We start from the raw sequence: 12,582 nt of genomic DNA, 5'->3' as shown, positions 1-12,582 counted from the left end.
CTGTTTTGAGAACAATATATAACCTAAGAAAAGCAACCTGTATGGTTCCATTTTACAAACAAACTCTATTTGGCATCATCTGCCCCCCTCACCTCTATAAATTCCCTGCTCAAAACAGACCTCCACCATCACTTCACAGTTCACACTTTCTGGACCCTCAAACAGCAGCAAGCCAGCAACACAGAAAAACTTATTACAAAACACACCAATTTATCATGAAGGGTGTCGCCGCAGCTCTACTTGTTGTCGTTGCAGTGGCCTACTTGGTTGCATCACCAACCCACGCTTTATCATGCGGTGACGTGGACCTCTGTGTGGCGCCCTGTGTGGGATACCTGACTGGGGAAGAGAAGGCGCCATCTGGGTCGTGCTGTGCTGGGGTCAAGCTGCTAACGAAATTGCCGAAAAACACAACCGAGCGCCGCTTTTCGTGCAGTTGCATGAAGCAGGCGGCAGGTCAAATCTCGGGACTTAAGGATGATGCTGTTGCAAACCTCCCTTCTGCCTGTGGCACACCATTGCCCTTCTCTATCAGCAAAGACTTCAACTGTAACAGGTGATCAATTTGTGTACACTAATTACACTTGATCGATTAGATGTGTACCAACTTTTTTAAGCTTGATAGGCTACCTAGCTAACCAAGCCCTTGGTTTAATTAGGTACATAACTTCTTGGGTGAGTCTATGGTACTATGCATATCATCGGTTGGTCGTAATACGGATCAATAATTAATTCAAGTTTAAAAATTCTAACGGTCAATCCTAACCGTTCAATATAATCTCCATGTGAATATGTGCTTGCAGACTAAATTTTATATTTTTTAGAATTCTTTTACTACTTTATAAGATAGGTAGAAAATTACTTGATTTGAAAATTCTGAACCATTGATCCGTATTACAGACCAAATCGTAATATGCATGCATAGTGCCATAGACTCACTCTAATTTCTTTATGTTATTAATTATGAAGATTTTAATTGTGGGTATTTTTTGGAGAATGCAGCATTCCGTGAACTACAAGAAGAGATCTCAAGTCAGAAGGAAAAGAGAATAAATTAAGGAGGCGGCATTACTATAATTGAAGTGATGAAATGAAAAAAAAAAAAAAAAAAAAAAGCTAGCTACTTGCATGTATTATTAGATATATGTATTGGAGAAACTAGCTGTCTAGTTTATTCTGCACAAAATAAAAATAAGATATAAAGATTTTGCTTATCTTCTTGGCTTAATTCTTAATCTCTCTCCTTCCGTATATTGCTCCAACATTTTCGAGTTTTCTCCATTTTTCACATGTTTGCAGTGTTTTTTTTTTTTATCATCAAACAAAATAACGAAAGAATAGTGGTATTCAAATTAATAGACAAACATAATGAAAAAAGTGCTAATTTAAATGAGAAGGATTAAAATGCACAATTGGTTTTGTGTCATAACTATACCCCACGTCTCTATCTTCGTTTACAAAGTTTAAATAGTCGATCCGAACCGTTCATCTTTACATATTAAAATGTGCTTAGAGACCAAATTTTATATTTTTTGGAATTTTTTTACTATTTTTTTAGATAGATACAAAATTACTGTTTTTGGATGGTCCAGATGCAGTGATTTTGTACCTATATAAAAAAATAGTAAAAAAATTAAAAAAAATATAAAATTTAGTCTCTAAGCACATTTTAATGAGTATGGCTAATATAACATCAGTGTTATTTTAGTCTATATAACACCAACTCTAAAACCTATTAAATTGAGTTCAAATAGTAAATCTAAACCTTTCAAACCAATATACTTCATTAGTTGTGCGTTTACATGTAAAATTTACAAGTTTTTGAGTTTATTTGGTATCAAGTCAAGAGATCAAATTTGTGAGTTTTAAAGTTAATTTAATACATTCATTTTTCAATTTTTTTGCCGCTTTATTTGATACTAAAATAACTCGAAAATATAAAAAGTTTGCATGTAAATGCATCACTTATAAAGTAAATTAGTTTGAACGGTTTGAATTCGCCATTTAAACTCGATTTGATAGGTTTTGAAGTTGGTGTTATATAGACTTAAATGACACTAATGTTATATTAGCCATGCTCCATTTTAATATGTAGAACAAGATGAACGGTTCGGATCGACTGTTTGAGCTTTGTAAACGGAGATATAGAAGTGGAATATGGTTGGGGCACAAAACCAATGGTGCATTTTAACTCTACTCAATTTAAATAGAGTAGAGAGAGTGTTGATTGTGCATTATTCAAAACAATATTGAGTTATTAGTAAAATCAGGGTTCTAAATGGCGTACTATGGCGTTTTTGGATTATAAAAACTATGGCACTATATATAGCAGCGCAATATGACAATAACGTTGTTTTTTTAGTCGTTCCAATATGACACGATAAATGCTATTTAAACTTTTGATAAAATGACACTAAAGTACAAGCTTAGTAACAATATTTTGTCGATTAGTTGCGAATTATTTGTTTTCAGTACCTTTGTAAGAGAATAGACAAATTAAATGAGTCTTCAAATTTTTCTCAATTATTTACGAATTATATCTGAATTATACTATTTTTTTTTGAATTATTTTCAAACTTATTTTATTCCTTAAAACTTTAAAATTTATATCAAATTTATATACATTATAAAAAAAATATATTTCACATTATATTTGTATAACTAAATTTCTAAACTTTAGTAAATTATTAATAAGAAAGGCACAATATTGGATCCCAATTGTAGAATGGAGTCTTGAGTGTGTGCGTTATGGTGTGAGTGAGGAGCTTATAAGACTTATCAAACAAAATAAAAAATAAATTGAATAAACCACACTCTGAAGCGTCTTTCCATCATATCGATGCGCTTCAAACTAAAGCCACGAGGATCTAGCAAATTAAGGGTCTGATCGGAAATAAAATCTTTCTTCGAAAATTTAATAAGAGGAGGGTTCAAATGCCTCCATTTTTTGTGTCTCCATCATGCTTTCATTTTTAAAAATTTTAATAACTCAAAATTTAAATCTTAAAATTCAAAATAAAACCATTAGATGTAATATACATCATTTTATCTATGCACGTGTAAAAAATTATGGCATTTCAACTTTGTTTTGGTTGTTATCTTGAGTTTGTAAAAATGTATACTAATATGGATAATTTTTAGGCGTTGATTTTTTAACTTATTGATTCACATAAAAGAAAAAATCAAAATGTGATAATTTTTTATGGACACAGAGAGAAAATAACATAGATCACATCTAACGGTTTTATTTTGACGTTTAAGTTTTAAACTTTGAGTTATTTAAGTTTTTAAAAATGGAGGCATGATGGAGGCACAAAAAATGAAGGCATTTGAACCCTCTCATTTAATAAATATGATGGATGTTTTTTGTAAATTTAATAAATATGATGGATGTTCGTTCTTTCTTCGAAAATGAAATCTTCTAACTAGTAAATGGCTTTTAATCAAAAAATTTCAAATCAAAATAATTTCTATTCATCTCTTTTCTAACAAAATAAACTCATTTCTCATATGCTCTATTGTTTCCGTTAAGAGAGTATTTTTTTTTTTAATTTATTTATGGTATGTGTAACATGCATCTTTAGGTTTGACAAAAATAGAAATCAATACTATAGTATAATTGATGTAGCTAATTAAGAACTGAATATATTGGAAGATAATCAGTTGCTTGAAATTTTCTGTTTGGACTTTTAAATAAAAAGCTATGTTGTATAGCATGCACTATTTTGTGTTACGTATTATAACAGATAATTTAGCATACTTTTTTCATTAGTATCTGAATTAGCACATTTTTATCTTATAATTTAGCGTTTAGAGTCTGAAAATACTATAGTGTACTATTTAGAACACTGATTTATTTAATCCAACTTCACATTATTTATTAACAATCTACTGTAAAAAAATATTTTGTCAATAAACATTTTATATATATTTTTTTTTTGTACAAAAATCACTAAAAAATATGATTACTTATATATAAATAACGTAGTAAATGTAAATTATCATGAATAATTTTCACATTTAATTTATGATTAAAAAATAAAGTAGAGTATAACATAACACTATAATATAAAACTTACATCAATAAATGCTATATTAATAAATTGTTTGTATTAAACTTATATTGATAAAATATTCTATAAATTCTCAATATCATATTGACAAGAAGTCCATAAAAATTGTTTTAAATGCTCATATATTTGTTTTCTTCATTAATGCTTAGAACATGATGATCTATAAAGAAAAGATCTTGTCAATAGATAAACTCATTACGTTGTTTTCAATCAAAATATTGTATGAATAAATTGACATTAATAGTTTGTGATGTCAAGTAATATATTCAGATCAATGGTATCAAAATTAAGAGAAAAAATTATAAAATTTAAACAATATATTTGATTTTGATCATTTTACATATTAAAGCGAGTGTATCATAATATGAAAATCTTTTAAATTTATAAACTTATAAAAATAGTTAAATACATACCTTGTCTGTTTGAAACTTGAATTCAATATGCTGTTTTGAAAATTGTGATGATTGAAATCAAACTTTAAACAATATATACAACAAGTTAAATCAGCTAGAAGCAAATTCAGATCATATCATGATTTTCAAACTATAAATTATAGCAATACAGACTTAAAAAAAAAAGAGAAAAAGAGTATCTAGCAATTATGGAAATGAAATTATTATTATATTATAACTATACTAATTACAATATAAACAAATATGATAGTTAGAAATACATTCAAAGAGAATTAAAATTGTTCATACATTAATTTTCTTTTAAAGTATTATTGTGTCGAGTATAAGTAAGATTCCATAACCAGAGTAGAACTAGAGTGTTCTTAAGTTCATCAAGTTCCTTGGTGAGGTCAAGTCTAAAACTGATCGAATCGGTTTTAAACGACGAATCCAAGTCATTGAAACCCATCTATTTTACGAGTGATGTGTCTACATGTAAAAAAAAAAAATTGAAATTAATTTTGCATAGAGTCAAGTGGTCAAAATACGTTAAAAAAAATGAATGCATTAAAATTAATTTATTAACCTTCTAATTTTGACCACTTGACTTTATATTAAATTAATTCGAATGTTTAAAACTTTCATATGTAGACGCATCACTCCTAAGGTAGGTGGATTTCAACAGTTCAGATTCGTCATTTGAAACCGATTTGATGAATTTTGAACTTTTAGAGTAAGAACACCCTAGTTCTACCATAACCATATGATTATTGTTATTTTTCAAATTAAAGAGGCCCACCGCCCCATGCCCATGAGGGTATTTTAGTAATAAATTACAATTACTGTAAATGTAAAGTAGGCTGGCAATCTTTATCTGTACCTCCGACAAAATTTAAATTTAATTATGGGCCATAATCCTGATTCATCAAGATTGACCCATATATTTGGGCCACTAATTAAATTAGTCGGCCCATATTTAATCATTGGAGACTCTACGGAACACGTGGCGACAAAGAGAGAGAGAGAGAGAGAGAGAAGGGGAAGATACCAATTCGCCTCAATTCGTATTTGTTCATCTTCCTCGAGAAACCAGGTTTGCGATTTATACCTTAATTATTGATTATAGTCAACAAAATTAATGCAGTCATACAGTAGTAATTCATGAACCAAATCAAATCTGAAAAATCAGTCAAGATCGGCGTAAATCGTCGGGCATAAGGTGAGTCTCTCCCGATTCAAGCGTTTATCGGATCGGATCGGATCATGGGCTACCGATAGATAGATTTTGCAAACCATGGTAGCAACGCAATTCAATGGAGTGACTATTGCTTGCTATGGTAGAAATGGGGGGTGACAATATAGCAACCTTCATTTCATCTTTCGAATTAGGACCCAACCAAGTATTAACTAGTCGTCGCTTGTGCAATTGATTATCAGCTCTGTATTTCTTTTGCAGGAACATTTGTGTTTTTTTTACACGACTATTATGTTCTTATTTACTTTATTTATTGTTTTCAGAAATGGCAAATCCTGCAGAACTATGGGTGAAAGAATACGGAGAGGCCAGTAGGCTTGCAGATGAGGTCAGCAAGATGCTGGCAGAGCGTGGGTCCCTTCCGCCATCTGGCCCAGAGACACAGAGATATCTGTCAGGCTTGCGCAGACGAATAACCATTCTTGGCACTCGACTTGCAAAACTGGAAGGGGATCTTTCCAGTCTACCAAGAAAATCCATGTAATATGTTTGCATTTTTTGTGCTTGATTATACCAGACTAACAGTAACGGTACAAACTGAGATTTCCTGTAATTGTAATGGAAATTTGGAATTTTGCATACAAATTTAGGATCTGCATTTTAGCTACATGACCCCAACAAGAAGAGAGGAGCCCAAAAGGGACAAAATAAGTTTAAATTAGATCTAGCAAGTTACTGGTTCAGAACATATTTTTTTTTTTTTTTGATTGAGTTCAGAACATATTGGTGCAGACCAGAGCACCAGTATTATTTCAGGCAAACCGGACATTAGGATATTTACTATGGGTTGTTTATTATACCAAATCATGGGCTGCAATACTTTTGGGCCATACCATAGAAAATTTTCACTTAATTTACAGATGGTTTTAATCTAATAGATCGGATAAAGAGATGCACAAGAGGCAGGAAATGCTCTCAAATCTGAGAGCAAGAGAAAAACAGATGGCTTCTTCTTTAAATATGACTTATGCAGCTAACAGGTTTGTTCTCTCTGTTTTTATTCTTCTTCCGTACCTGTACCGGTCACACTGTGTCATGTGGATTCTACTTTGAGCCTTGGCTAGACATTACTTAAAAGTTATTATCACTAGTTAGTAGTAAATATTTCTTATTGGTACTATACTTGACCTGACTGATCTATTACCGGTTGGTTTCTCAACCACCACAAAGGGCTTTGCTGTATTTTTTTTTTCCTATAAAGATAAATAAATGCTATTACGTTCGATAAATGAATGATGAAGGGAGGATTTGCTGGGATCAAGCAAGGGGCCTGCAGATGAAGTAAAGAGAGCTGCTGGGTTAGATAATCAAGGTGTTGTCGGTCTTCAGAGACAAATTATGCGAGGTACCATTTTGTTATATTGACCATTTGGTGAGATCCAGGCAACAAATGGCGGTTGGGTCATTTGGGCTCTGTTCCATTTTTATTCAGTCTCTTTTCAGATGATTGAATTTTGATTATTTTGAGTCTCAGGTAAGACCTTGGACATTGGGCTTCTCTGAGGTAATTTCAAGTTATTACCCTGTAAAGTCGATTCCATAATGATGTGGAGTTTCTCTATTTTTGGGGAAGGTCAGGTTATGTTAAATGTGGGTCTTCAAGTCAGTTGGGTTTTATGTTAGTTGTATTTGAGATCAGGATAGACCTTGTGTGTCATGTGGATTGCTTTGGGTTTGAGTTGGATTTCATTTTTGTATTTGGTTTGGGGTGTTACTTGGTGGGAAAAGAAATGTTTTTTTTTAAAGTGTTGTATTAAAACAACAGACTTTGTTATTTTCACCTGTTATATGATACTTATTGTTAATAATATATGTGCAGAGCAAGATGAGGGGTTAGAGAAGCTGGAGGAGACGGTGCATAGCACAAAGCATATTGCGTTGGCAGTTAATGAGGAACTAAGTTTGCATACCAGATTGATTGTTAGTATCTACATTTTCAACAGAATTTATTCAATTAGGAAATAATTAAATTTCATGTTGGTGTATTTCTATAGAAAGTAATAAATGAAAATAAGACCCTCAACCTTCGTAGTCACTAAATCCTCCCGAACAATGGTTTTTTTAATATGGATTAAGATCACCTCTTTGAGTCTCCTTTTGCCCCATTTCTTAATCCTTGCCTGGATTCTTGAGGTACTTGTACCCATAGATTAAACCTCCTTAGCTCCTCAGCCACTTTTGCCATATTAAGCCTCTTATCTCTTAATCCACGCAACCAAACACAACCTCCTTAGCATGGATTGAAATTAGATCCTTACTGAGCATCCTGACAAGCTTAATCACTCCATATCAAATTTTCTACTTGTATATGTGATTTATTTCTAATTAATGTTTGGTATTTCTAATTTGGTAATGTGGCTACATTGTGCTATAATTGGTACAGGATACCTTGGACCAGCGTGTGGAAGCTACTGATTCGCGCCTTCAGGTATTACTTTTCATTTAGTTTATCATTTTAGTTCTGTTTTGTCATACATCCATAGGGCATTAATAGTCTGGTATAGCAAATCTACTGTTGTACAAGTGATGTGGACCTACAAAAAGAGGGGGACGAGCCAAAAATGCAAAATATTAATTGGGTTTGGTGGTATGTATTACGGTGCCATCAAGTTAGCTGCATCTGCCAACTTATTACTATGCCTCTTTATTTGCACTACTAGTAATATTGTACCTGTACTATTGAAGCATTCTTGTACCAAAATTTGCGGGGAAGCTGGTTCGTCTTGTACAACATAGGTAGGAAGAATTACCATAGGAAAATATTGGAATTATTACTCTAGCGAGTTTTTCTTTTATTTATATATATATTTAAAAAAAAAGAAAGATATTCCTACTTCAATGTATCATTTCTAACAAATGAAATACTTTGAAATTTTTTGTGAGAACAGAGGGTGCAAAAGAGACTCGCAATTTTGAACAAAAGAAACAAAGCTGGTTGCTCTTGCATGTGCCTCCTACTGTCAATCGTTGCCATTGTAATTTTGGCAGCCATTGTCTGGATGCTCCTGAAGTACTTGTAAAAAGAAAGTACATATTTCATTGAGGTTTTAAACAAAACTGTGGCTTGCCTTTGAAGAATTTGTTGTGTACATGTTTGTTTTCTCTTGGTTTTATTTTGGTGGCCCGTTCAAATTTTTCTTGCCTTTGCTCTTGAAGTTTCTTTTGGATCATTGAAGACTATTCGGGCATGATCTTAAATATCCTGTTTTTAATCCAATGGAGTAGATTAGGTCTGAAGTCTACCTTCTCCAAGTCTGCCTAAATTAATGGGCCCCAGTTGATGTGGGACGAGAATGTATGATCTGAATCGAGTGATTAAGTTGATGCCAGTAGTCATGTGATTGGGAAAAAAAATTGGGTAATAAGCAACTATGCTAATCTTTGGAGAACGTCAAGTGTAAAGGTGTGATAATTTGAACGATGCCATTGCAGTATAGCCTTTTATGCATACTGATTATTTGTTTCACCCTTGTTTGTGTGATCTAGCACCCAAGTTAAGTGGTGCTTCTGTAAAAGTACTGTGTGCTGTTTGGCTTTGGAATGGAAGTTTCAATTGCATGTTCTGTGATGAATCAAGAAGATGTTTCCTTTATTTGTTTCTGTTCATTTGTGTTATTATATATAATATACCATTTGGTTATTCTCATTTTATTGTTACAGTTGCTATATGTTTTTTTTTTTTTAAAACTTGGATCAATAAGGTGCCATAATTCTTCTCAATAGAAGTTGAAGAAGAATTCCCTTTTGACAATGAGAGTCATTCTTTAGCCAAAGAAAGGTGTTTGAAAAAACAATTCCAGCATTTTATAAATCAAGCACAATATAGTTGAAGTAACTCTTAAAAAAAGAAAAAAGAAAAAAGAAATCAAGCACAAGTCACAATGATAGTCTAGCCATTAAAATGAAGTAAAGTTGGATAGCAGATGATAGCATGATATAATATTTTCAGTCTGCAATTACCAAGTTAACATGTTGTGCAGAGAGTAAAATTGAGAGCAACTTAGTTCCTTGGGTCTATACCATCATGTCCAGCAAGCATTCTATACTTGTCTCGGCGAGTTAAATTGGTGCACTCAAACCCCAGGGTCTGCCCCAACTGGGCTTGAATACCATTTGCTATGTCATAGCATAACTCGTTTGAATCCGGCCGGCCAGGCACCGGCTCATGAAGGGTCAGCTCATACCAAGGGCAAGGATTCATCAGGAAAAATGGCGAATCTAGCCACTTGAACCCCCTTGCGGTTGTACCACAAAACATGCTACTTCTAGCCCTGACTGCCACTGGTACAATTTTCTCAGCTATTTCGGCAAATAAAGGACTAAACCGGAGCAGGTAAGGCTCTCGGCAAGTGGTACCCTCAGGGCAAACAACGAGGTCCCCATGCTCAAGCATTGATCGCATTACTGCACGGTCCTTTAAGCGGTCTCTTGTCAATCGGACGGTAGGAATGGGAGATATCACCTCTGAAAAGCTGCTTAGGCTGTATGTCACAGCTGAGACCCTTCGAAGAATACCAGTTGACAAAAGCACCGGGTCAAGCAATGTCTGATGGTTGCAAACATACAATGTGCCTTTATTTCTTGCTGAGCCAACTCTTGATTGCGGGTCGGGCTGTTGTTTGGTCTCTGGGTGTTGGACTCTTATCCGGAACCCATTAAGAGCTGTGAACACCAAGATTAGTTTGTATGGGAGAACAATGCCTATGACGATGCGGGAGGTGGCCAAGAATACACCAAAGGGAAGCCAAAGGAGAACAACAAGGAGCATTAATGGATCGGGTCGGGTTACAAGCCGCCCGTCATGAAAAATGAAAGGTTTAGGGTAGTCTCTTCTTGCCAAGGGTGATGCATCCTCTTGTGGTGAAATTAGATAATGCTCCTAAAAATAATAGAAATAGATTAGGTGCTGGTAAATAAATTTTGCATATAATTTTGGTACATACATTCATTCCTGTGAGGGGGAAAACAGTAAAAGAAATGATTAGAGACACACCACCTTTTGTGATTGAGCTATTTGATTCGCTAATATTAGATATATATTACTTAATTAATGATTGAAAGTAACAAGTCTGACAAGAAAAAAAGAGAGACAGGTTTCTAAGTATTGCAATTTGTTTTGTAGATTGTGACCGCAGCTTTCTTGTAAAGTAAAACAAGTGACAGTTTTCAAATTGGTGCCGTTCTCTTTTTTCTTCACTGTCAAGTTATTACTACTGCAGATTTTAATTCTCTAAGCCAAATATCACAACTTATTTTGTACTGTTATTATTATTATTATTATTATTATTTGCATCAGAGCCCTCTATTCTTGTTTTTTTTTTTTTTTTTTTTGTTATAATCTTGACACAAAACATCACTTTGAAGTGGTTCATTTTTTTAAACAGCAATATAACAAAATTGATGATATGGCACGTACTCTGCGTTTATTTGTTTGTTTGTTTAACAAAAGGGCTAATGCCTATGTCGAGTTGATACAAAAATATGGGGGTCGATCATATAACATTTTCATATTGTATATTAGAATCAATTTTACACTATCCATAGCATTTTACTCTAAACTATATATACGTATTAAAAAAAATTATGAAAAATATTGCCTTAACAAAACTCAACTAGACGTGTATTTTTATTTTGTTTTGGGAGTTGATGTAACAAAGAAATAAATATTGTTATGTAAAAGAAAAATATAAACTAATACCTTGCATAGTAACAAGAAAGAATGATCATTGCTCCTAGCAGCTAATCCAACACCAATTAGCTGATCATCTTCACGAGCTGCCTTCAGTGATTGAAACCAACCCATATCCGCCATGTCGGCACCTGTTGGGACAACCAGGCCAGAGCACATTCGACCGGTTACTTTCAACTCTGTACCGATCACACAATCCACATCCAAATACTCCCTTAAAAAAGGTTCCGCCATGATCCTCGGGAGACATGTCAAAACATATTTTTTGCCTCCACACCCCCAAAAAACTTTGAATGCACTCTCCCGAAGGTCTTCCAAAAAGAACTTCGGGAGAGTTGCCTTTGCAACGGCTTTTATATTTTGAATTTTTAACCCAAAAGTGGAGATGAATATGATTGCATGAAGAGCTACGGTTCGATGATGTGTGAGGTTCAACAGCCAAAAAATGGGGTAAAACAAGAGAAGGGCAATTGCTCTGAGGAGCCCGCTTGCTTCGAGTGCAACTAGTACAAAGTATGGGAAGATGTCAGAAGAGATAAGGAGAGCCCCTTCAAGCTGAGAGGCAATGCTTCTTTGCCTGTTTCTATCTGTGAAGCATGAAAAGGAGGCCATTTTGTTCTTACATGAGAGAAGAAGTAGGGTTTGTTCTCTTGATGCTAAGCTATTATATATATAGGCAACCCCTTGGTCATTTATTTTGCACAGCCAAGTTGGTACTAGTCATGAGGTTGACTAGTGGTCTAACATTAAAATTTAAACTATGACTGTCACTTTTACCATTCATTTTTAGCAAAAGAAATGACCAATCAAAATAGGTAGTGTGGATCATGAGATATATGCCTTTGAATTAGCTGTACACAGATATAGACTTCATACATATAAGAGCCCCTTGTAACAAGTTTCACATGAGATATATAAATATTCCGAATGATATTTTTTCTTTTTCTTTTTCAATCGGTAAAATTTACCAGAAAAATGCAGCTTTCGTGTTCCATTCTTAATTTGACCAATTTAATTAAGTTAATTATTACCGTTTCAAAGTTTTATACTTATTCAGCGGAAAAATGTGTCGTGTTTAAGTTACTGACTTACTGTCGGCGTCACTGCACAATATTTCTACCTTTGCAGAACATATATACTTAATTGATTTAAATTTTAATTAGTGAAAGAAAT

At 33.5% G+C, this 12,582-nt stretch overlaps 3 protein-coding genes across 4 annotated transcripts; 2 read left to right on the top strand and 1 right to left on the bottom strand.

Moving 5' to 3' along the window:
• Positions 1–179: 179 nt before the first annotated feature.
• LOC144565083 (non-specific lipid-transfer protein A-like) lies at positions 180–1,215 on the top strand. The gene is made up of 2 exons (XM_078314717.1): positions 180–556; positions 1,003–1,215. Exons 1-2 carry the CDS (start codon positions 216–218, stop codon positions 1,010–1,012), a joined length of 351 nt encoding a protein of 116 aa, XP_078170843.1. The 5' UTR covers positions 180–215; the 3' UTR covers positions 1,013–1,215.
• A 4,222-nt stretch (positions 1,216–5,437) lies between these two features.
• Positions 5,438–9,289, top strand: LOC144565082 (syntaxin-52-like). 2 transcript variants are annotated; one of them, XM_078314716.1, is made up of 7 exons: positions 5,438–5,558; positions 5,984–6,200; positions 6,599–6,700; positions 6,962–7,065; positions 7,540–7,640; positions 8,104–8,148; positions 8,609–9,289. In XM_078314716.1, the coding sequence occupies exons 2-7, from the start codon at positions 5,986–5,988 to the stop codon at positions 8,738–8,740; spliced, it is 699 nt and encodes a 232-aa protein (XP_078170842.1). In that variant the 5' UTR covers positions 5,438–5,558; positions 5,984–5,985; the 3' UTR covers positions 8,741–9,289. The 2 variants fall into 2 exon arrangements, with proteins under 2 accessions (XP_078170842.1, XP_078170841.1); XM_078314715.1 differs by having other exon boundaries at positions 5,544–5,684.
• Positions 9,290–9,587: 298 nt separating this feature from the next.
• On the bottom strand, positions 9,588–12,056 carry LOC144565081 (glycerol-3-phosphate acyltransferase RAM2-like). Its single transcript, XM_078314714.1, has 2 exons — positions 11,419–12,056; positions 9,588–10,599 (listed from the first exon to the last, which is right to left on the bottom strand). Exons 1-2 carry the CDS (start codon positions 12,019–12,021, stop codon positions 9,721–9,723), a joined length of 1,482 nt encoding a protein of 493 aa, XP_078170840.1. The 5' UTR covers positions 12,022–12,056; the 3' UTR covers positions 9,588–9,720.
• Between the last annotated feature and the right edge of the window lie 526 nt (positions 12,057–12,582).

This window comes from Carex rostrata, chromosome 14 (genome assembly GCF_964058835.1).
Source record: "Carex rostrata chromosome 14, lpCarRost1.2, whole genome shotgun sequence".
NCBI classification, from domain to species: domain Eukaryota; kingdom Viridiplantae; phylum Streptophyta; class Magnoliopsida; order Poales; family Cyperaceae; genus Carex; species Carex rostrata.
The sequence above is the reverse complement of the archived record's forward strand: the minus strand, read 5'-3'. Positions and strand labels throughout refer to the sequence as shown.

Coding starts and splice junctions, on each gene's coding strand:
- LOC144565081 (XM_078314714.1), bottom strand. CDS start 12,021: ATGGCCTCCTTTTCATGCTTCACAGATAGAAACAGGCAAAGAAGCATT. Junction 10,600..11,418: donor CTTTCTTGTTACTATGCAAG/GTATTAGTTTAT, acceptor TATTATTTTTAG/GAGCATTATCTAATTTCACC.
- LOC144565082 (XM_078314716.1), top strand. CDS start 5,986: ATGGCAAATCCTGCAGAACTATGGGTGAAAGAATACGGAGAGGCCAGT. Junction 7,641..8,103: donor GTTTGCATACCAGATTGATT/GTTAGTATCTAC, acceptor TAATTGGTACAG/GATACCTTGGACCAGCGTGT. Junction 8,149..8,608: donor CTACTGATTCGCGCCTTCAG/GTATTACTTTTC, acceptor TTGTGAGAACAG/AGGGTGCAAAAGAGACTCGC.
- LOC144565083 (XM_078314717.1), top strand. CDS start 216: ATGAAGGGTGTCGCCGCAGCTCTACTTGTTGTCGTTGCAGTGGCCTAC.